This window comes from Ceratotherium simum, chromosome 35 (assembly GCF_057802395.1).
Source record: "Ceratotherium simum simum isolate JZ-2026a chromosome 35, ASM5780239v1, whole genome shotgun sequence".
NCBI classification, from domain to species: Eukaryota; Metazoa; Chordata; class Mammalia; order Perissodactyla; family Rhinocerotidae; genus Ceratotherium; species Ceratotherium simum.
This window is the reverse complement of record NC_141934.1, coordinates 167,816-190,884: the sequence shown is the minus strand read 5'-3', so window position 1 is coordinate 190,884 and position 23,069 is coordinate 167,816. Positions and strand designations below refer to the sequence as shown.

The following is a 23,069-nucleotide window of genomic DNA, read 5'->3' as shown; positions in this document are numbered from 1 at the left end:
TGCCTGCGGGGGAGGATGGGAGGGGGTTTGGAACCATGGGGGCTGCAGGAGTTCCAAGGGGAGCCTGGAGGTCCGCGGCTGCCTGTTGAGTGGGCGGTGGGACTGGGAAGACGGGAGACGACAGGGGTTGGGCAAGCTCCTACGGGGCCTGCTTCCCACAATCGCACCTTAGGCCCGGGGAGAGGGCGGATGGCTTCCCAAACGCCCCTTTAAATGAGAGGAGAGGCGGGACCGCCTTCTGGCCTTCCTGGATTCTCCGCGGCTTCAGCTGCGAGTCCATGCAGCTCAACGACCAGGGAGGAGCCCAGGTGTACAGGTGTGCCCTGGCGCCGACCGGCGAGCTCCGGACCCACCTGGCCAGCTGGGGGACCTGGGAAACCTGGGAGGAAATCCAACACCTGATAGCCCGCCCAGTCCCGGGAGTGCGAGATCTCCTGCGGGGAAGGCGGAGCTGAGGTGGGCAGCCAAGGAGACAGGGTCTCGCTCGGGGGCGTGGCCACCGGCTGAGAAGGCCGGTTTCAGGCTCACCTGGGGTCTCTCGGTGGGCGGGGCCTACCACGGGAGGCACGCTGTTCCGGAACGCGAGCCGGGCCACTCTAGAAGAGGGCGTGGCTCAGGGCGCGGGGCGGGGACCCCGAGGAGCCAGCGAGGGTGAGAGCGGGGCGGGGCGGGGCCGGCGGGGCGGGGCCGGCGGGGCGGGGGTGCGTACTTAAGCAGCCCGGTCGCCCGGGCACGCCCAGCCATGGCTCTGAGGCGTATTCTCTCAGCGCTGCGCTCCGGGGTACCCCGCCTCGCCCCGCTGTCCACGGCGCCCGCGACCCGCGAGCAGCCCGCCGCGGGCCAGAGGGCCGTGCCGGGACGCCGGGAGGCCGAGGCGGCGCGGCCGACGGTGCCCGCCGTGGACTTCAGCAACGCGCAGGAGGCGTACCGCAGCCGGCGCAGCTGGGAGCTGGCGCGCAGCCTGCTGGTGCTGCGCCTGTGCGCCTCGCCCGCGCTGCTGGCGCGCCACGAGCAGGTGCGCGGGTGGGCGGTGGGCGGTGGGCGGGACGCGGGGTCGTCTGCCCATCCCGGGGTCCGTTGTGAAGTTTCAGAGCGTAAAGCGGAGGCCTCTTGAGCATCGCCTGTTGAGGGGAAGTGAGGAAGGGAAGTGTTTCCTGCACTCGCTTTCGGGCCGTGAATTTTGCTACATGTCTGTTACTACCAACTAAAAACAAAGACCAGTTTAATTTTTAAGCTATATACCGCGTGCAGTAATACAAAGTTGTTACCTGAAATTTAAAATCGAGTGTCCTGCATGTTGCCTGCAGGGAAGTCTGGTGGTGTTGAAGGGCTCATGGCCTAGGACTCCAGAGTTCTGGGAAGCTGTGACCCAGGGGCTCCCCAGACAGGCCGCTTCTGAAAGGCAGTGTGGGGGAAAATAGGAAGCTGCTCAAACACCCAACTTTTAAAACTTGAGCATGGTAACAAAGTGGGAGGGCTTTGGGGAAGTAAAAAGCAGGACACTATTTTAGCTACTGTCAGTCTGGGATGTAGAGATGACACTTTTTTTAAGGTGGTCCTGGGGACAGTTTGCAAGGGTCCAGTTGTTGGTGCCGAGGGTCTGGAAGGCTCTTCATGCAGGCGGTGTTGATTTCTCAGGTGAGACTGTACTGAGGGTATCGTGCTGCCTCCCTCAGCCCCTGGGACCAAGGAGAAGCATCGAGCCACATCCTAGGCTTAGGTCAAGGCAAGGCCACAGCGGGTGGGAAGGGAGGGCGGAGCCCCAGCAAGTCAGAGCCGGGTGGCTCTGAAGGGACTGTGAGGCTGGCAGAGCTGTTGGCCTTGGTTCCTCCCAAAGCTTCCTGGACAATTCAGATTCCGAGCCTAGGGCTGATGGTGGCAGGAGTGGGGGCCGGGTGGGGAGATGCGGAGGAAGAAGGGGCTGAACTGGAGAAGTGGAGAGGGAGAGGGCTTGGAATGGGCCACATTTCTCTAGGCACAGCACTGAGTTTTCTTCTCTGGTTTCCAAACAAGCGGAGAAGTCAGCGGAGCTGGGGGTCCTGGGGTGCCGTAGGAGGGACGTATCAGCTCCGCTGTCTCTGGGGTGCCTGCCTTGGCAGGTGCCAGAGTGCAGGGACCAAGATGTGGGTGCTTGGAGGAGGTGAGAGGCTCTCCTGGTGTCCCTCCTGTGCCCTGGGGACACCCTCAAGGAGCCCACTAAGGGTGTGAGGCGCTCTGTGTGCCCCCTGTGGAACCTGTTCCACTGTTGTCATTGCTGGTGGTCCCGCTGGTAACAGTGGCCTTGGTGCCTGGTGATGGAGGAAATGGGGCAGAGGCCAGGCTGCAGAGTTGTGGGCCACTCCTCAGAACCCCTGGGCCTTCCCTGCCCTCCAGCCTGTGGTGAAAATTCCTCCTGCTGAGCCAGTGCTGGTCTGTGCATTTCCTGTCAGACCCGCTCCTGGGGGCGTGTCAGCCTGCAGGAGCCTGGTTTGAGCTGCTGCACTGGCTCTGGACCCAGTGGGCCCACTCTTGCTGGAAGACAGGCCTTTTTGAGAAGAGTTTAGAAAATCCAGGTCTTCTACAACGTAGGTTTCGGTGCTTGGCTGTGAGCCATTGCGGAAGAGGGTGACTGGGCCTGGGGGTAGGGAGGAGAGAGAACCAGCTGTACGTGTTCTTGCTCTGCACACGTCTGTGTTGGAGTCTTCCACAGTGAAAACGAGCATGTGTGTTACTGGTGCAAGTTGCTCAACCTGTGAAGATTGCCCCCACCTGGAAAAGAGGTGGGGGCTGTCCTCGTCTCAGATAGTGCCACCTGCCGCACACCTGTTGCCAGGATGGTTTTAAAGGGGGTGCTTTACTCTGGTGCTGGCTTGAAAACTGCCAGCCCCACGCATGTGCTTCCATAGTCCTCTGTGAACAGGCCGGCCTCCCCTTCACCAGGGTGAGAGGGCGAGTGCCCGGCCCCGGGGACCTGGGTGGCTGTGCCCTGTGAGCCCTGCAGGAGGTCAGCCACAGTGCAGGGTGTGTGGGAGGTTACCAGCCCGTGCCCCGGGGGCTGGATTCCAGCCTGCCTGTCTTTGTCGACAAAGCGTCAGCCTTGCTCCTGCTCCTTCGGTGAGTGCTGGCTGTGGCTGCTTCTGCGCTGCAGCGGTTGGGTTGAGGAATGACAGAGGCCGTGTGGCCCGCACAGGCTGAAGTACAGTCCTGCGCCCCACAGTGATGTTTGGTCCCTGATGGACTGCATGTATGATGGGGGCCCATAAGGTCAGTACCATAGAACCATCTAGGTTTGTGGAAGTGCACTCTGTGATGTTCACACAACGAAATCGCCCGACAACACCCTTCTCAGAACGTGTCCCGTCGTTAGGCGACACAGGACTTTATTTACCACTTGTGCCTGGAAAGTGTGCCAGCCCGAGAGTAGACAGTTGGCTTGCTTCGCATGGTTTGTTTCCGACAGTCTGCAGCGCTGACATGCACAGTGTCGGGGATTCTTTTTGAGAGCCCAGTGATGGTTTTCAGGTCCCTGATTCTACCCTGCTTGCCACTGGGTGATCCTCGATGTATTCAAGCCCTGGCTTTTCCTCTGGGGGCTGCTCCGGCCCATGGGATCCCGGACTTCTGGCCCAGGCTTGGTGTGAGGTGGGGGAGGAGGTCTGCCCCGTCTCCCATGTTGGCACTTTCATTTTCCATTTCTAATTCTCTTTATAAAAGCAACGAGATGTAATAAAATCAGACACAGAGGCTGCAACGAGGCAGAAATGATGGCCTGGAAACTCTTGTCCTTGGGGCGCCGCGAGGTGTCTCTACTCAGTGCCAGCCTGCACTCTGGACCAGTGGGCTGCTTGGGATTGGTTTGGGGATGAAGGTGTTTGACTCTCTCGTACTTTTGCTTAGACTAGAGATTGTTCCCTGAAACCGTGATTCCCAAGAGATCTTCACCACAAAAAAGGGAGTTCTGTTAGCCATTGGGTTTGAGAAACCTCGGGCTTCTCCTGCTTTGGAGCTGGGAGTGGGGGGCAGTGGACACACAGGAATTCCCAGACAGGTGGTGGGCGTGCCCTCCCAGCAGCACCCCTCCCAACCCCAGGGCCCTCTGCTTGTCCTCAGTCTTTCCCGCCCTGTCTGTCCCCACTGCAGGAGCTCCATGTCACCACCTTGCCTTGGCATGCACCCCTCCCCAGATCTAAGTTAGCAAACACCTCCCACCCGCGCCCTGGCAAGTGCTCCCTCATCCGCCATTCTGAATCACTCAGTGGATCACTTGCCCCTCCCTCCTTCGAGGTCTCTCTGCCACTAGGATGTGAGTTCCTTGTCTTCTTGGTTCAGCTTAGAATTGTGGTGGGCATGAAGCAGTGGCTCAGGACATTTCAGTGAATGATGGCAGAAATTTGGGATGTGGTGAAATGTGACTGGAGGAAAAAGCTGAGTAGTTTATGGGCAGCTGCCTTCGTCAGGGCCACGTCCATCTGAGCTGGGGGTCCGCTGTGGCTCTAGATGGCTGTGCCGATTCCCCCTGGTCCCAGGGTGGGCACTCATCTCCCAGACCTTTGTAGATGGTCGCCTGGCTTATTGTCAGCCTGTCTATGCCTGGCTGTAGCTGAAGGCAGACTCGTTCTGCGTTGTGCATGTGTTCATCTGTTCAGCAGCCATTGGAGAGCAGGTGCTCGGCCAGGTGCTGTTTTAGGGACTTGGAATAAGCAGTGAACCAAAGTCAGAAATCAGGTGCTCACCTTCTAGAAAGTCTCACCAAATCCTCCTCTTCCACAGTATAACCTGCTGAGGTGTGGACACCGAGAATGTTACGAACATGCCCTCTGCTATCCCGGGAGAGACCAGCCATTCACTTCTTTATCCACTAAGTGGTGATCAGGCCCCCGCTGGGGTGAGCGTGCAGGGCAGGGAGGCAAGAGTGGCCGCCCTGCATGAGGAGTGGGTGATTGATAGTTGCTGTGATCAGAGAAGCAAGCTGCTTCAGGTGTTCTCCGCCGTAAAATCAAGGCTGGGAGCCGCGTGTGGCCCTGGGGAGAGCATTTCAAGGCTTTGTGGTTGCAGTGAAGGGGGTGGGGAAGCAGGGTGTTTTGCTGGGGACAGGGGTGTCTGGGTGGCCCAGGACAGGCGCTTCCCTCTGCCTTTCAGCTGCTCCATTTCGCCAGGAGACTTCTGGGGCAAAGGCTGTTCGAGAAGCTGATGAAGATGACCTTCTATGGGCAGTTTGTGGCCGGCGAGGACCAGGAGTCCATCCAGCCCCTGATCCAGCACAACAGGGCCTTCGGCGTAGGCTCCATCCTGGACTATGGAGTGGAGGAGGACCTGAGCCCTGAGGAGGCAGAGCGCCAGGAGATGGAGTAAGGCCTGCCCCGTCGGGTGGTAACCCCAGAGTACCCCGGGCTGGCCTAGGAGGAGCCAAGGCTAGGAGAACCTGATGACCAGCGGCCCTCCGGGCTCTGCCTGGGGCTCTTGCAGTTTTGCCCCGTGAGGACGGCTCCGGGCTTTCACGAGAGAACTGGTGTGCACGACACCAGAAGAGGGGTGAGGATGGGGTTGGCAGACTATGGTCCATAGCCCGACCCGGCCTGCCCGCCTGGTTTTGTACAGTCTGCAAGCTGGTTTGTGCATTTTTTAAATGGTTGAAACAAATCAGAACAAGGATATTTTGTGATATGTGAAAATTATATGAAATTCAAATCACTTTTGCCCTACAGGGCAGAGTCGGGTAGCTGTGGCAGACACCGTATGGCCCACGAGGCTGAGAATAGGCTCCCGGCCGTTTACAGAACACGTTCATCGACCCCGTAGGAGGCGCTCTGGCTCCCTGCTCTGCTAAAGCGTCCCTCCCGGGGGGTTCCTGACTGCTGGACAGGTCCCTCTGCCCTACCCTCGCCTGAGCCCTGAGACGGTTTTCTGACTGCAGGTAGGCTCTGCCTGGTGGCTGTGGAGCCTGCCAGGCCTGGCGCCTGCCCATGGGTCTGCAGAGAAGGGACTGTGCAGCCAGGAGTGGTGTGGCACGCCAGCCTGGGGGCCTCCTCCAGAGGTCACTGACTTGCCACAGGGCCCGTTCTCTGAGCAGTGAGTGTGGGGACAGACAGGCACTGCCCTGACCCACTCTGCTGGGCCTTAGGACAGAATGACAGGACGAGGTCACCCTCTGCTTCCAGAGTAGCGGCCTCACGGGAGGTCCAGGCAAGACCAGCCTTTCCTCTTTGCGCCCCCAGGCGGGGCCCTCGCTTGCATCTGGGGCCCCTGTGTCCTGACAGCGGCTGTGCCTGACCCACGTGAGGCTTGGGACAGGCCGTCTCAGGCTGTGGTGTGTGCTCTGGCCTGGGAGGGGGCGGCAGAAGAAGGAAAGGCATCACATGGGCCTCCTGCCCTGGGGACGGAATGTCCCAAGCTGAGCCTTAGTGCCGGCGGCCGATTGGCTTGAGGAGCCCAGCCCCTGCCCAGCGATTCGCTGTCTGGAGGGCGGGGTTCTCCAGCCGGGCACCCCCTGTGTTCCCAGGGAGGCTGAGGGCCAGGGCTGCAGCCTTCCCTGGGGCTGCTTGTTGAATAACGAATGGGCTGTGTGCCCGCTGCGTCTGGAGGGAGCCGGGCGGTTTCACAGTGGGATTTTCTCTTTCTGGTGTGAACAGACTTCTTTCCCAGGGCCACCTGCTTGGCTTCCTCCTTGCCCTGCAGGGCAGCGTTGGGAGGCCAGCCGGCCTCGCTCTCCGCAGGGCCGTGAGCCCGCAGCCCTGGCCACCATGCTGTTGGCACCCCTTGTCCTGCAGGAGCCCCACGTGCTGGGCTCTGGCATGTGAGCAGCGGTTCCTCCCCATCCTGACAGGGTGACTCACGGCCAGCTCTGCTGGGGGCCGGCCCCCCTGTGCTGAGGGGCAGAGCCAGGCTGGCCAGCAGTGGCTGGACGTCTACCCCATCAGGTTGCCTGCATGGCTCACCCGGTGTTTCTGGCCTGGAGTGGCTCTAACCACACAGCCCCATGTGGGGAACTGCTTCTGTGTCCTGGGGGGCTCAGAGGTCTGTTTTCCTAATCCTGTCACAGGCCTCTAGACCCTGCTCCAGGGAGTGATCACAAGCCATTGTCCCCAGTTAAGGCCACGGCGTGGTGGGGGGGTGGAGCACAGGTGGTGCTGGGCCTGCCTGGGCAGAACTGTCAGAGGCACGGAAAGGGTGGAGGCCTCTGCATGTGCATGAGGCCCAGCAGGCCTCCTGAGGGCGTGAGGAGGGGACCCAGAAGGGCCTTCCAGGGTGGGAAGCAGGAGGTGGGAGGCCAGAGGTGCAGGAGGGAGAGAGCGGCCACCACGGGAGGGTGGGATGCTGTTTCCCAGAACACTTTTTTTTTTTTTTTTTGTAAGGAAGATCAGCCCTGAGGTAATATCCATGCCAATCCTCCTCTTTTTGCTGATGAAGACCGGCTCTGAGCTAACATCTATTGCCAATCCTCCTCCTTTTTTTTTGCCCCCAAAGCCCCAGTAGATAGTTGTATGTCATAGTTGCACAACCTTCTAGTTGTTGTATGTGGGACGTGGCCTCAGCATGGCCGGAGAAGCGGTGCGTTGGTGTGTGCCCGGGATCCGAACCCGGGCTGCCAGTAGCAGAGCACGTGCACTTAACCACTAAGCCACAGGGCCGGCCCCGGAACACTTGTTAGAAGGCAGAGGCTGGGGCCTCATTCTACCCGAGGAGCCCCACAGTGTCTCCCCAGCGTGCTGAGAGCTGCAGGGACAGGGAAGGGGGCTAGGACACCTCCTGATGATCAGCTGTGATGAGGACGCCCAGGACAGGTGTGTCTGTCCTGGCTGTGCAGACCCAGGGCTGGCTGGGGGCTGCCTGGGCCTTGGTCCCGAGGGTGGTGGCAGCTCCCCTGGGACTGGTGTGTGCAGTGTCTCAGGTGTGCCTGCGGCCGGGGCCGGGGAGGTGGGCGTGCCAGTGCTCACAGGCTCTGCCAGACTCTGCTGCAGGTTCTCCCCTCCTGCCGCCTGGCCTTGTTTCCCTGGGGGGAGCTGGAGTGAGGGTGGCTGGCATAGTCTCCCCTCACTTTCTGCTTTTCTCTAAAAGGTATCAGGCCGATAAATCACCCAAAACACCTGCTGAGAGCTGAGCTTGGGGTTAGCCAAGGGGTGCTTGGGGTCTTCCTGCCACCTCCGCAGATCCCGGGGCATCGTGTTGTCCTCTGTCCCCTGCCCCAGTGTGCCCTCCTCCACGTTCTGGGCTGTGCGTGTGTGTGCATGTGTGTGTGTACCCATGTGGGTGTGCACACTGGGCGCTCCTTTCTCTCCCCCGTGACGGCATGACCCTTGCTGCGCCTGGGAACTGCCCTTTTTTGTCTCCTTGTGACCCAGCCATCAGGCCTGGTCCAGAGTGCGGCCCTGTCCCTGCCGGGTGCTGTCCGCTCTGAGACAGGCCTTTGACCACCCGGCAATGTGGCCGGCCCAGCTTCTCTGCTCGGCCCATTTCTAAAGTACTTCCTGTCTGGTCTGTGCCCGGGAGGTTCCCGGATGGAAATAGCTGCGGCCTCCGGCTGCCTTCCTGCTACTGAACCTGCTGGGAGCTAGAAAGAGAGTGGCCCTCGCATCCCTGTGCCTTTGGAGCCTGGCCAGGGCTCGCAGGTGGACGGGCCCGCTGTGGAAATGCTTAGCAGGGACCTTGTTGAGGATTTGGAGGGTCCCTGATTTAAGAGGTTTTAATACAAAGTCAGAGGGTAGACAAAGCTGCTTGGGTGCCCCCCGGGCGGCAGGCAGTGACAGTACTTCATCTGAGGAGGCTTAGCCATGACTCGGGTGTCTCTGACACCACAGCCACAGTGAGGAGGAGGATGGTATCTGCTGTGACTCTGGCTAGGGGACCACGGGCTGGCCTCACTGTCCTCATGTGGGCTTGGGGTGTTATTCAGGTACAACGAGAGGCCAGGGGAGGGTTTGCATTTTAAAAGAAAAATTCTGGTTGCTGCTTGGAAAATAAGCCTAAGGGGCAAGAATGAAGCAGGGTGCTGGCGGGCAGGGGGGCCTGCCTTGTATGGGGGCGGGAGCCAGAGCTCAGCCTGAGGTGCCTGGATGTGGGGCGTGGAGGGCAGAGGGTACGCTGGTGGCCTCCCCATCTCCGTCCCTCCTCAGCCCTGACTGGCCCCGTGCTGCCGTCTTGTCCTCAGCAGCAGGGCCTCACTCCACCGGACTGTTCTGAGAGTGGTCTGACTCACCACCACCTGTCGTAGGGAGGGCTCCACTCCTGGGAGCCAGAGGCTTCTCCAGGGTGGTGTGTGCAGGCTGCTGCCCTTCTCGGCTCAGGGGCTGTGACCCTGGAGGCCTGGCGGGGGAGGAGGCAGGCGGCAGCAGTCACTCTCCCCTGCCTGGCTGACCCGGCCTCTTTCACACAACCTCCTCCTCAGGGCAGCGGCAGGGCTCAGGCGCTAGCTTCTCTCTCACCTCTGCCTCCTCGAGGGGAATACACTTGTGCCCCAGGGGGCATGACCCTGACCTTGCCTCTTTACCTTCCTGCAGGTCCTGTACCTCGGCTGCAGAGAAGGAGGGCAGCGGTGAGTAAGAGGCGGCTGTTCACCAAGAAACACTCCCCGCCCGCACACATATCCTGTGCTCGGGAGGCCTGGGCGCAGGGACAGCAAGCCTCGGGCCGAGGGGCCGTGCTGCGGCTCCCCACTGGGCCACGGGCGCCCAGCCCACTGCCCCACCTGTGCTGACATCCTCACGGCCTATGGCCTGTCTGGGCTCTGCCTTTCTGGCCCCGGTTTGCCACGTGATGAGGACTCAGCCAGGGAGAAGGAACAGCGAGTGCCGGGGCAGGGAGTGGTGGGCAGCACTGTGCAGGGGGCCGTGGGGCGCCAGCAGGGCCTGCTGGACACGGGGAAGCTCTGTGTCTGCCCAAAGTGGGGTTGGAGCCCAGAGCACAGCGCAGATCCGGGTGGGTGCTCAGACCGTGTGCCCGCCCCTCCAGGCACCAGTAAGAGGGAGAGGCAGTACCAGGCCCACCGGGCCTTCGGAGACCGCAGGGACGGTGTCTTTAGCGCCCGCACCTACTTCTACGCCAATGAAGCCAAGTGTGACAGCCACATGGAGACGTTCCTGCGCTGCATTGAGGCTTCAGGTGGGGCCCTGCTCTTTGCCGGCTGTCCACATGCCAGGCCCAGCCTGGGCTGAGCCCTGGCATGTGGAGATGCTGGTGGGTGAACGTGAGGCTGGAGCACACACTTGGGGCCTCCTCTGTCTGGGCGGCCCAGACTATCAGGAGGATGACTTAGGTGACATTTGAGAGCCACGGGCTGGGCACGGGTCACGCCGGGGTCAAACCTGTGTTCAGCCCCTCCTGAGGAGCCTGGCTGCCTCCAGGAAGGTGCTTCTTACCCCGCTCCCGGGAACCAGGTCCCTGGATGTGGACCTTCAGGAAGGCTGCTGGTGGGCTGAGCAGCACCTAGTTCTGGGCAGGGACTCCCTCTTGTCAGATATGGTTTGCCGAGGGCTGCACTCGTCCGGGAGCTGGTGCCATGTCCTCTAGCAGAGAATTCCACCCTGCACAGCTTCTGGGCAGGAGCGTCTGCCGAGGGACGCGCGCTAAGCTGGGAGGTCACTGAGGCCTCCGCGTCCTTTGGTCTTCAGAAACCCACCAGGCCGGCTCCGTGGCTTGGCGGTTAAGTGCGCGCGCTCTGATGCTGGCGTCCCGGGTTCGGATCCCGGGCGCGCCCTGGGGCACCACTTCTCCGTCCAACGCGAGGCCGAGTCCCACGTACAGCAACTAGAAGGATGTGAACCTATGACATGCAACTATCTACTGGGGCTTTGGGGGGAAAAAAATGAATAAATAAAATCTTTAAAAAAAAAAAAAAAAAAAAAAGAAACCCACCAGGTCACAGCGCAGCCCCTGTGCGTCCTCAGCAGCCTTCCCGTGAGTGGGTCTTGCACCTTCTCGACACTTTAAGGAACGAAAGTGAGTGATGCTTGGAAGCAGCCTCCTAAGAGTGGTGCTGGGGGACCCCGGCAGTCAGACAGACACTTGGCCGTCCACTGCAAGGGCTGACTCCTTGCCTCCCTGCCTGTGGTGCCTGGGGGCAAATAGATGGGGAGGGCCTTGCAGAAGCCAAGATGTGAGTCATGGGCTCCGGAAGCCGGAGGAGAGAGAAGTGTGGTGGTTCAGTGCCTTCTGTGCTCCAGTCTGTGCCCTGCTGGGCGTTTCTGCATTCTCTGAGCCCCTGTGGGCAGCCTGGGGTGCCGACGGCATGGAGAGGAAACAGGCAGAGAAGGAACGGGCAGGTCTCGCGCTCCTTTGCCCACTGCCTTCCAGGACCCATGTGGCAAACTCGAACCCTGCTGAGTCTGTCCCCACCTCCGTGGCGTCAGGAGCCGCCATGCACACGGGCGTTTACGGGCTAGGTAGGATCCTGGTCCTCCTGCCCACAGGTGGTTAGTGGCCTAGGGCGTCGGGGGCCTCAGTGGGCTCTCCTCTGCTGTTCAGCCTGAGATTGCTGAGCAGATTGTGGAGCTGCTTCGGAGGAGGGCAAGGCACACAAGCCAGGGGCCAGGCAGCTGCCCAGGAAGCATGGCTGCCCTGGGTGTCCCTGCGGCCCCCACTCAGGCTGGTGGAGGGAGGGAGGAGAGAGCTACTGGTGTCACTGTACCACTGACAGATTTGGCGACTGGATTGTTCACTGCTTCCCAGTGGTCTCGGGGCCCATCTTCCAGGTGGACCTAGTACCGTGGGTGTTGTAGGTAACCAGTAGGAAGAAGGGCCACCACCAGAACCCTGTAGTCTGTCGCACCCCCGGTGAGATGCGTCCTAACTCGTGAGTGGTGCAGATTCTGGGTGCAGGCTCCTGGTCCTCCCCCTGCCCCTCTGGAGACCTAAGGGCCCTTCTTGTGGCTTCTGATAGGCGAAGCCAGCGATGACGGCTTCTCAGCCATTAAGCTCACTGCGCTGGGGAGACCCCAGTTTCTGGTAAGTGCCAGAACCTTCCACCTGCAGAGAGAGTTTGCAAGAACTTGGGGGTGCCGTGAGCATTAAGGGAAAGCTCCTGTGCGCATACCGTGAGGCTGGGAGACAAGCACACAGGCGGGCTGGGAGGGGCCCAGGGGCCATGCGGGGGTCCTAGGGCAGGGAGCTGGGCGTGGGCCTGAGACCGTCGCTGAGGCCCGCATCTGCAGCTGCAGTTCTCGGATGTCCTGACGAAGTGGAGGCAGTTCTTTCACCAAATGGCTGCTGAGCAAGGGAAGGCTGGGCTGGCTGCCGTGGACACAAGGCTGGAGGTGGCCGTGCTGCAGGTGGGGCAGCCCTTGCCCGGGGCACTGTGGGGTCTTGGGAGGAGCCGGCCAGGCCGTGCCTGAGGTGGGTTCCTGGAGCTGCTCCAGGGCCTGCAGCCCAGCCCACAGCTGCTGGGAAGGAATCTGAGCAGAGGCTGAGGATGCGTGGGACGGGGAGGGTTGGAGGGCGGCCTGCGGGTAGCGGAGCGCTGTAGAGCCGCAGGGACTGGAGGGGAATCGGGGACCGTGGGTATAGACCCATCTGTGGAGCAGAAACACTAGCCGGAACCGTATCCTGTTCTAACAGTGTAATAGAGTCAAAACAGCATCTCCAACCAATGGGCAGAGGGCCGGGAATGTTAGTGAATGGGGCCGGGGGAGGTTGCGGGACTGACGCTGTTTCTCTTCTCAAGGAAAGCGTGGCAAAGATGGGCATCGCGTCTAGGACTGAGATAGAGAACTGGTTCACCACGGAGACCCTGGGCGTGTCAGGGTAAGGGCAGCCCCAGTTCAGCTGTGGTTCTAGCCAAGCCCCAGCGGCTTCTCCCAATCCTGGTTGTCCCCCTGGAGAGCGTGGGCCTCGGGGCGACAATGCTGAAGGACCTGCTCCCCCCGAGACACGCAGAACAGGGCTTGACGGGGAGCCGGGAGTGCACAAGGCTGGGTGGCAGCGTGGGCGCGGGGCCAGCTCCGACTCGGCAACCTCCACTGGTGGTGTGGGAGTGAGGCTGCCATACCCAGCCCTCCCTGGGACCCAGGTGAAGGGTCAGGGCAGCTGCGGTCCTGGAGAGTCCTACGCCTCATGCTGAGGGGGCTGGCACAGAGGTCACCAGGGCCCCTGGGCTGGCAGCAGCGTGCCGTCCCCTCACATGCTGGTCTGCCTCCTGCCTGGTCTTCCGTGTTCAGCTCTTCCTCCAGCCTGACGTGGCCCATGGTGTTCTTCGTGTGCGCCCTGGGTTTTTATAGCTGCCGCTGCCCCGATGCAAGCAAGTTCGTGTGTTGGTTTCCATTTCTTTAAACAGAGGACGGTGTTCACACTTTATCTATCTTTTAAACTGAACACTGAGGCAGGTTTTCTGGGGGTTGGGTTTGGGGATGCTCTTCTAGGGAATGGGCTGGTTTGGGGCCTGGGTTCCCCAACAGATCCTAGTGCCCGTGGATAAAGCCATGTGGCTGGGTGGAGAAGCTGCTGCTGCCCTTGTGCTGACACACCTTCTCCCGCAGCACCCTGGACCTGCTGGACTGGAGCAGCCTGATCGACAGCAGGACCGAGCTCTCCAAGCACCTGGTGGTCCCGAACATGCAGGTGACTGACTGCCGCCCTCGCCACCGAGCCCTGTCTCAGGGCGCTGCGTGGAGAAGGGAAACTCTCTCTGTCGCCTACCCTGGCTCAGCAGCTGGGGACACAGCAGGGCCAAGACCCTGTCCTCCCCAGCCCCACGAGACCCCTGTGGTCTGGGGGAAGAAGACAGAGCCACTAGTGCCCCACACAGTGAGATGAGACCACGAGGAGAGGGGTGTCTGGGGGGGCCTTCCCTGTGTCACGTGTCCTTGCACATCAGGTCACCCCAAACCTCAGTGGCCTGGAAGGACAGCAGTCACATTACATTCCTCTTCCTGGGTCTGGGGCTGACAGGCCTTGGCTGGGGGGGCTCTCGCTCAGGGTCTCCGTAGGTTGTACTCAGAGGTTGGTGGGCCTGGGGTCTTTGGGGCGTCCCTGCTCACAGGGCCAGCGGTGACGGTCAGCCAGGGTTTCCTTACCGTGTGGCGGCTGGATTCCCAGTGCAAGTGTCCCCACGAGCCACGCAGAAGGTCTGTCACCTTTTCTAGCCTAGCCTCAGGATCCCATGGTGTTACTTCTGCCCAATTCTGTTTGTTTGTTTTTTAAAGATTTTATTTATTTATTTATTTATGTTCCCCCCAAAGCCCCAGTGGATAGTTGTATATCATAGTTGCACATCCTTCTAGTTGCTGTATGTGGGACACGGCCTCAGCATGGCCGGAGAAGCAGTGTGTTGGTGTGCGCCCGGGATCCGAACCCGGGCCGCCAGCAGCAGAGCGCGGGCACTTAACCGCTAAGCCACGGGGCCGGCCCCCAATTCTGTTTGTTAATAGTGAGTCGCTAGGCCGGCCTGTGTTCAGGAGTAGTGGGACGAGACTCCACCGGCCCATGAGAGGGTGTCCAGGAATTTGCAGCTGTGTTTGAAGCCACCCCCTAAGCTGGGATGTGACGAAGCAGCCGAAGGGCCTTGGGGAAACATCCCCAGACACTGCCTTTCACAAACCTCCACCCCGGCCGGCTGGGGGTGCAGCCGCTGCACTGAGCCAGGCCGCCGGAGGGGTGTGCTCGAGGCCCCGCAGGGAGTGCCCTGGGCAGTGTCAGTGGGCAGGCGGAGTGAGCAGAGGGCCCCAGTGCTGCGCGGCCCACACACAGGGTGGGTGCCTGCTGCCTCCGAGCGCCGGCCTCCTGCTGACCCTCTGGCTCCCTGAGGCCACCGTCTGGCGAGGGTGCCTCCGACCTGCTGCGTGTCCGTCTGTGCGCCACAGCTGTCCTCGTCTGCCTGTAGCCGTGGTTCTTCCTCCGAGCCCTTTCCCTTCTAGGGTCTGAGCCTTTCCGGGTGATTGGATGGGTCAAGGGTCACTTCCTTAGCATTGTGTGGGAGCAGAAGGGTGACGCCCTGCGTCAGGGGTCCTGGGGAGGCCGTGGGAGCAGACACCTTGGGTGCACAGGCCTGACCCTTGCAGCTGGCTCTGTGATAAGAGTGCCTAGCTGGCTGTGAGGTTCCAGGGTGCCATGTGGCTGGCCGGCCTCAGGGTAGGGTGCTGATCTTCATGTGAGAACAGGGACAGGACAGGGGAGGGGTGGGGGTGAGGCGGCCTCGCTGGTCCTGGGGACGAGGCACCCGGCATTGGTGGGCCTTCCGCACAGGGCAGGAGGGTGCCCTGGGCGGGGAGCGCTCTGTGTGGCCTGACTGAAGGCTGCCCCTCAGACGGGACAGCTGGAGCCTCTGCTGTCACGGTTCACCGAGGAGGAGGAGCTGCAGATGACGAGGATGCTGCAGAGGATGGACATTCTGGCCAAGGTCGGGGACCCGGGGTGTGCCGGGGGTGGAGCACCTGTCTCACCTGAGCCCCAGACAGATCCTCTCTCCTCCCCTGCGCTCTCAGAAAGCCGCTGAGGCAGGCGTGCGGCTGATGGTGGACGCTGAGCAGACCTACTTCCAGCCGGCCATCAGCCGCCTGACGCTGGAAATGCAGCGTAGGTTCAATGTAGAGAAGCCGCTCATCTTCGGCACGTACCAGTGCTACCTCAAGGTGCGACCCCTGGTGCCTCCACACTGGCCCTCAGGTGACAGGATGCCCCTCCCCTGGCCCCAGTATTGGGGAGAGGCCCCGGCCCAAGCATGACTGCCTCTGAGCAGAAGAAAGGCTCCAGGCCCCTGTCACCAGCTCTGTGCTGGCCCCTCCTCTGGGCCTCAGATCTCAGACAGGGTGTTCAAGGGGCACAAGGAAGGTGAAGGAGCTTCTTTAGAGTCCACTTAATGTACCTTAATCCCCAAATCTTGAAGGCCTCACGAGTGACCATTTTCTCCCCCCTGTTTTACTTCGGGTTCCTCTCAAGGTCTGTGGAAGGCTCTGGGCTCCTCCCCAGGAAAAGCCTTGCTCAGAATTTTGCATGTACCTTAGGGAGCCCAGGGGTGCTTCAGGGCGGGACCCCTGAGTGGAAACCGGGGCTGGGCTGCTTGGGGTCCAGCCAGGTGTTTGGAGGACGTGGGGTGGGTCCATGTCGAGGCTGCAGGGGGTCCAGGCAGGTGCCCGCAGTATGCAGCACCCCTGCCCCCGACTCAACTTGAGGAGACGGGTACACCGTGCCTGCTGGCACCTAACCTGTCCCCCACAGGGCTGTTCCCAGGCCAGACAGAGGAGGCTGCAGGTCTCCCCACTGTCACCATTCCTTGAAGACGAGATCAAAGGGCCTTCCTCACGCACACCTGGCTCCCAGATCCCCCACGAGGGCACCTCCTCAGGCACTGGCTGCCGGCCCTGGTGCCCCACGCTGACCACATCCTGAGAGCCCCTGGGCGGCCCCAGGGGACACAGGCTGGAGGGGGGCTTGTCCTGGTTGTTGTTGACTTTGGCCCTGGCCCTGCAGGACGCCTATGACAATGTCACCCTGGATGTGCAGCTGGCTCGCCGTGAGGGCTGGTGTTTCGGGGCCAAGCTGGTGCGGGGTGCCTACATGGCCCAGGAGCGTGCCCGTGCTGTGGAAATTGGCTACGAGGACCCCATCAACCCCACCTATGAGGCCACCAGCGCCATGTACCACAGGTGCACCAGCCTTCTTGGCCCCCAGAGCCTCAAGGCTTCCTGGGGAGGGGAGAGAGAAAACAGGGCGAGGGCAGCTTAGCACCCGCCTGGTGCTGGAGCTGACCCGATGTGGCCCTGTCAGCAGGGGGAGCAGCCCTTGGGGTCAGAAGTCTCGGGTAGGAGCAAGACTTCTACGCTGAGGCCAGAACTGATATCTTGTCTGCTTTCATTTTACTTTTTCCAGAACCATTAAGGGTTTTCTCTTTTTTAACATGGAAAAGTCAGCTGAACAAAACTGGCTCAGGTGCCCAAGCCAGCTCCTGCGGGCACTTAGGACTCGGGAGAGGGAGCCGTGCAGCCTCCCGGCGCTGCACGGAGCCAGGGCGCTCAGCTGCTCTGCGTCTCCTTTGCTCTGTCCATCTTGTTGGTCTTGTCCTGCAGCACGGACAGGCCGCCTGGAGCTTTTCTCTCTCTGAGGTTGACTGTGAGACCCAGTGTCTCCCCGCCCCCTCCCCGGCAGCACCCTGCTTCTTTCCAGGAGCTCCGAGTCTGTGCGATTGCGGGCGTTGTACGCTCCATCCTCGCTGTGGCCTTTCCGTGTCACGTGTGCCTGGAGCCTCCCGAGTCATGCAGCCCTGCGGTGTGAACCAGCGCCAGTGTGGGTGCTCGTGCTCACAGGCCAGTCGCTGAGAGCTTTATGGTGGTTTGCCGCCCATCGGTACAGGGGCGACTCGCGGCACACCCTCTCCCTGTCTGTTGTACCCCTGGGCGAGGACGCAGCTGTTGTAGGTTCCTGGAGGCGGAGTTGCTGGGTCGGAGAATGTGCACCTGCCCAGCTGGTCGGAGAATGTGCACCTGCCCAGCTGCCCTCACCGCCAGGCTGTGGTACCGCTCACCCTCCCCTGGCCGCAGGGAGGCCCCTCCCTGCCAGGCCTTCAGTCTCCTTGCAGACTCCTTCCCGGAGGTGAAGCCGCACCTGTCAGAGGGCAAGGGGCACTGTGCCTCAGCTGGTCCCCCATAAACAGCCGGCCCCAGAGGCTGCTCCCCTTTTCTTTCTTACTCATGAGGTGCTGATGGCGGGTGCTCGTCCCCTGGCCCTGTGGCCATGGGCACCCTTGGGAGAGCGGGCTGCTGGATGGCCCTGGGCTGCCTACGGCCTCCCCTGGGGGCCTCTCCAAGCCCTGCTCACGGGGCGCTCTCCCCAGGTGCCTCGACTACGTCCTGGAGGAGCTGATGCACAACACCAAGGCTGAAGTGATGGTGGCCTCCCACAACGAGGACACGGTGCGCTTCACGCTGCGCAGGTAGGTGCCGCCCACCCGGCTGTCAGCTCCTGGGCAGGGCCCGGCTCTGGTGAGGGCCCTGAAGCTGTGCAGTGACCTGCAGGAGCAGGGGGTGTGTTGGGGGAACGTGTCTAGAAGGAGCTGGAGCGGTTAGCGCCCCTGTCCACCCAGGCCCAGCTGGGCATTGGCGCTGTAGTAGCAAAAAGGCTATTATTGGTAGTTACCAGGGTTTTTAAAATATCTGACTGGGGCTGTCCCCATGGCTTAGCGGTTAAGTGCGCACGCTCCGCTGCTGGTGGCCTGGGTTTGGATCCCGGCCGTGCACTGACGCACTGCTTCTCCGGCCATGCTGAGGCGGCGTCCCACATACAGCAACTAGAAGGATGTGCAACTATGACATGCAACTATCTACTGGGGCTTTGGGGAAAAAAAAGGAGGAGGATTGGCAATAGATGTTAGCTCTGAGCTGGTCTTCCTCAGCAAAAAAAAAGAAAAAAAAAGCAAAGAAAAAGAGGAGGGTTAGCTGGATGTTAGCTCAGGGCTGATCTTCCTCACACACACACACACAAAAATATCTGACTTATTCAAGTTTCAAATTCAAAAAATAAATTTCATTAGGTGATTTAAATAGCTTGCTGAAATGTACAAGTACAGTGTGAAATGTCAGGGTCCCTCAGGAGGCCTTCGATGTGTCCCTTCATTTATACACACTTCCTCCTAACATTTTAAACTGCATTTGGAATTTAATATAGTCTGGTTTATCTGCTCCTGTGGACCAAAACTTTGGTAGAATGCGTACAAGTCAGATTTAGGAATAAGGTGAAGTGAATTCTTAATCACTCCAGTGTCATCACCATGTTCTTCTCTCATATCCACACCCGGGTCCTAGTTCCCCTCTCCCCAGTCTCGGCCTTCCTGGGGGTTTAGGCCCCACAGGAAGCCCTGCCTGCAGCAGCCTTGCTGGCCCTCACCTTTCCCAGAGCAAAGCAGGGCCCCCTCCCACGGTGAGGCGCCCCAGGCTCAAGGCTGTGGCTGAGCAGGGCCTGGGGAAGGAGTATTGAAGGTGCAGGCGGGGCAGGGATGCGGCCCAGGCCAGGCACTTGCAGGGCGCTGCCTGGAGAGCTGACTCTGCTTGTTCCAAACCCATTCAGTGACCTCGCTACTCGCTCTTTGTTCGTGATGGTGCTGCGTTTTCAGTCTGAAAATGCGACTGAGAACCATGCTTTCTGATGTACAGCAGTCGAAGCCATCTTGGTTGGGAACATGAGCGCTGAGGCCACCAGTGCTGTCCAGGAGGAGTGCAGACTATGGCGAAGCTCCCTGTCGGGTCGGGCTGGGTGGGGGAGCCAGAGTCCCAGCTGGGCAGGACTGTCTGCCTGCTTCCCTCCTGCCCCAGGGACTTCCCAGCACTCATTTCTCACCTTGAATGCCCCATCCTTGTCACTGATGTTGTTGTCGAGGGCCAGGGGCACCTTTTTGTGCTCAGCAAAGATTAGTTCTGGTTTCTTTGACTTTTAAAACGCGGACACACAATTGAGTTGCAAATTTTAAAACCTGGCTTTCACTTAGGCTTAAATACACTTTTCTGTGATGAAACCTTGACCAAGGCTTGGTCCCTCTGGTGCCAGGGTCCTCCATGCAAAGCCTCCTGGTCTCCTGCCCCGCCCTCGGAACCTGTGTCCCTGCACGGTGGCGCCTGCTGCCTGGGCCAGCTCTGCGGAAGGCGGCTGCCAAGGTTTCAGTTATGAACTCAGCCTTTGGTTGGCCACTCACATTTGAGAATGGGGTTGCAGGCTAGTCAGCCACCTGGGGGTCTAGTGCTTAAGATTCCGTGCTCTCAGCACTGTGGCCTGGGTTCGTTTCCCGTCAGGGAACCATACCACCCGTCTGTCGGTTGTCCTACTATGGCGGCGGCATGTTGCTCTGATGCTGAAAGCTCTGCCACTGGGACTTCAAATACCAGCAGGGTCACCCGTGGTGGACAGGTTTCAGCAGAGCTTCCAGACTAAGACCAGGAAGAAGGACCTGGCCACCCACTTGCAAAAAAATTGGCCATGAAAACCCTGTGAATAGAGGTGGAGCATTGTCTGATACAGCACCGGAAGGTGAGAGGATGGCGCAGAACGACCGGGCAAGGTCCGCTCTGCTGCCCACAGGGTCGTGAGGACTTGGAATCACTTGGGGGCACTAACAACAAGCGCTGGCAGTCCACTCGGACACCAGCTAGACAGAGAACAGTGAGACTTCTAAAGGTACAACCTGCCCTCAGAAGGGCCTCCTTTCTCCCGATTTCTGAACCTGCCCACTGAAAACATGTGTGTCCTCACCATCTTGGCTCCAGCTGCCTCCTGCCCTGGATGCAGCTTCCTCTGTCCTGAGTGCCAGTAGAGCGCTCTCCTTCCTTGCAGCCTCCAGATACCGGTGTCATGGATCAGGCTCTACCCTGCAGGCCGCGGCTGTGCTTCTGCTCTGGGCCTGGGGAGCCTTCCCTGGGGAAGCAGTGTGGGTCTCTCTGATGCCGCGCATCGGGGGCCTCACTCAGACAGCCTATGTCAGCCTTGGCCAAGTAACAAACCAACCTAAGACTCAGGCCTGAACAAGTGTGTTCTGTGGATCAGCAGTGGGGGCTGGGCTCAGCTGGGGGCTGCTTCTGCTGGCCTTGTCTGGGGTCCGTCCTGAATCCGTGGTAGCTGGGGCCTGGTTGGCTGTACATGGCCTCATTTGTGGCTGGGACAGCAAAGGGGACTGCATCACATGTCCAGTGTCCAACACGCCAGCCCAGGCTTCACCACATGGTGGTCTCAGGCTTCCAGACGCCCTAGAGAGGGCAAGCCTCTGCCCAGGTCATGTTTGCTCTTGTCCTGTTGGCCAAAGGAAGTCATGAAACCCAGCCCAGACACGAGGTAGAGAGAGCCGCCTTCTGCACTGGGCAAAGCTGCAGTCACACAGCAGAGGGCGTGGACACCAGTAGGGGAGTGGTCAGCAACCGTCTTTGCAGAACGCTACATGAGTGTCCCCACCACCACCAGCCAGGCAGCAACACGGTGGCAGCGCTGCTCACATGGGGTTCATGTTCTAGTGGAGACAAAGATGCATAAACCGGAGACCAGGGTGACATGGTGACAGGCCCACTCTAGACTGGGCACCCGCCATTGGAGCCCAGCTCTGAGGGAAGGAGAGGAAGGGCCTTTGGGACGAGCCTCACGCAGAGTCCAGGGTAATATGCACTTGGTGCTCTGGGAGCCTGGGGCCGAGACAGTGAGGAGAAGGGAGGTGGGCCTGGGTGTGGCCAGGGTGGGTGTGAGGACCCAGGCTGAACTTGCCCCTGGGGGAGGGGGGAGGAGGGGGCGGCCTCCTGAGTGCTGGTGGAGATACGCTGAGTCTGGATCCATGGATATGGGAAGCCAGAGAGAACAATGTGGGGACCATCGAGACGTAGGTATCTCCAACCCTGGGAGGAGTTGTAAGATCCTGTGAGGGCAGGTGTGAGGACAGGAGAGTGCTGCACAGCATCGGGGATCCCCGCCCCAGCATCTGAGCAGCACTAATAGAAATGTGAGCCACATCTATTAATTCTAAATGTTTTAATAGCCACATTATAAGATGAAGTTAATTTCAATCATACATTTCAATTAGGCCAACATATGCAGCGTACTCCCATGGAAACGTGTTTGGTGTTTCAGAGCACAAGGAGCTGTCTTGCGTGCTCTCCACACTCAGCCTTCAAACCCCGCGTGCACTTGCAGCACACCTCCATCTAGAGCAGCCGCCTCTCAGATGGGACGGCCACCGGCAGCTGGTGGCTGCTGTGAACGAGACAGAGCAGCCAGCAAGGGAGGACGAGAGGCTGGGGTTGGGGAACGGGGACGTCCCCAGATGAGGGCGAGGGGCTTGAGGAACAGGCGGGGGGAGGGTTGAGAGCTTTCCCGGGCCGTGCCGCAGGGTGGGCCTCCACGTGGGTCTGCCTTCGTGGGCCAGGGCACAGGGCAGGGCAGGCAAGAGGGAAGGGCTGGGGAGCAAGCATAGGGGCTGGCTGCGGAAGGACAGGACTTGGTGGCTGTGGGCCGAGGTGGGAGCAGCGGCGCACAGAGACCTGGTCTGGGCAGGACAGACCCTATGCCACGCCTTACCTGCAGGGGACGGAGGCGGGAGTGTGGCTGGGGTCTGGGGGTGGCAGAAGGGCTCAGAGCCAGCCCAGGGCTCACCCACTACCTCGCCCGTTCACAGGATGGAAGAGCTGGGCCTGCACCCTGCCGACCGACAGGTGTCCTTTGGACAGCTGCTGGGCATGTGTGACCAGATCAGCTTCCCGCTGGGTGAGCTGGCTTCCCCGGGGGCGGGGCTGGGGGTGTGCAGGGCCGGGACTCACTGCCCACCCATGCAGGCCAGGCGGGCTTCCCCGTGTACAAGTATGTGCCGTACGGCCCTGTGATGGAGGTGCTGCCCTACCTGTCCCGCCGCGCCCTGGAGAACAGTGGCATCCTGATGGGCGGCCAGCGCCAGCGGCAGCTGCTGTGGCAGGAGCTCATGCGGAGGCTCCGCACGGGCGGCCTCTTCCACCACCCGGCCTAGTGCCTGAGGGCCGCTGCCCGCCAGGCTCCCTCCAGATGCCCTCAGGCTGACACTGCACCTTCCGCCAACCCCAACCTCAGAAGGATTCACCTTTTTACACCCAAGCCTGTGAGACCCGCTGGAAGTGGGGCCTCGGTGCACCCGGGCCCTGCCCAGGGCATGGGCACGCAGGTGTGTGTCAAGTCTCATACCTGCCAGAGCTGCGGGCACTGCCGCAGACTGCTCCTCAACGAGTGAGCACGGCCCCAGTCTCTGCCCACCCCCAACCCTGCACCCAAAGGTCCTCCTGCTGCCAGGAACCAGCCCACACACCCCAAGCCCCACAGGGGGGCAGCGGCCAGGCTGGGGAAGCTGGCCTGGTCAATAAAACACATTCTGCAGCTTGAGGCCTGCAACTCGATGCCTGCAATGCTCTTCTTCACGTGGGGTAAGCAAGCAAAGGGGGAGTGGCTCCGACAGCTCTAGACAGCTCCCTTTCAGGTTCTGCCTCTCCTGCATCATGTGCCCTGGGGGTCAGGCCCACTGTGGACAGGGCGGACCCACCAACACCTCCCTTCTGGCTCTATGGCAGACCTGGCCACATAGGTGCTGGACATGCCCCCCCAACCCCCAGCAGGGCACCTGTGCTCAGATCAGTGCAGACAGGACACTCCCAGGGCAGGCTGGTGCCTCCTCACGCTGGGTTTCT

General features: G+C 60.8%; 1 protein-coding gene across 3 annotated transcripts; it reads left to right on the top strand.

The window, feature by feature from the left end:
* Positions 1 to 742: 742 nt before the first annotated feature.
* On the top strand, positions 743 to 22,781 carry PRODH (proline dehydrogenase 1). 3 transcript variants are annotated; one of them, XM_087423686.1, is made up of 15 exons: positions 944 to 1,015; positions 4,750 to 4,864; positions 5,119 to 5,327; positions 9,474 to 9,508; positions 9,925 to 10,074; positions 11,852 to 11,916; positions 12,123 to 12,239; positions 12,632 to 12,711; positions 13,443 to 13,524; positions 15,209 to 15,301; positions 15,387 to 15,533; positions 16,372 to 16,547; positions 17,732 to 17,830; positions 22,037 to 22,125; positions 22,194 to 22,781. In XM_087423686.1, exons 2-15 carry the CDS (start codon positions 4,790 to 4,792, stop codon positions 22,379 to 22,381), a joined length of 1,605 nt encoding a protein of 534 aa, XP_087279812.1. In that variant the 5' UTR covers positions 944 to 1,015; positions 4,750 to 4,789; the 3' UTR covers positions 22,382 to 22,781. The 3 variants fall into 3 exon arrangements, with proteins under 3 accessions (XP_004442389.2, XP_087279812.1, XP_087279813.1); XM_004442332.3 differs by lacking the exon at positions 4,750 to 4,864 and having other exon boundaries at positions 743 to 1,015; XM_087423687.1 differs by lacking the exons at positions 22,037 to 22,125; positions 22,194 to 22,781 and adding an exon at positions 20,218 to 21,949.
* Positions 22,782 to 23,069: the final 288 nt, after the last annotated feature.

What these genes read in the sequence shown, in the direction of transcription:
- PRODH (XM_004442332.3), top strand. Translation starts at nt 743, where the DNA reads ATGGCTCTGAGGCGTATTCTCTCAGCGCTGCGCTCCGGGGTACCCCGC. An exon ending in TGGTGGTCCCGAACATGCAG is followed by an intron (nt 13,525 to 15,208) that starts GTGACTGACTGC and finishes GCTGCCCCTCAG; the next exon opens with ACGGGACAGCTGGAGCCTCT. An exon ending in GGATGGACATTCTGGCCAAG is followed by an intron (nt 15,302 to 15,386) that starts GTCGGGGACCCG and finishes CTGCGCTCTCAG; the next exon opens with AAAGCCGCTGAGGCAGGCGT.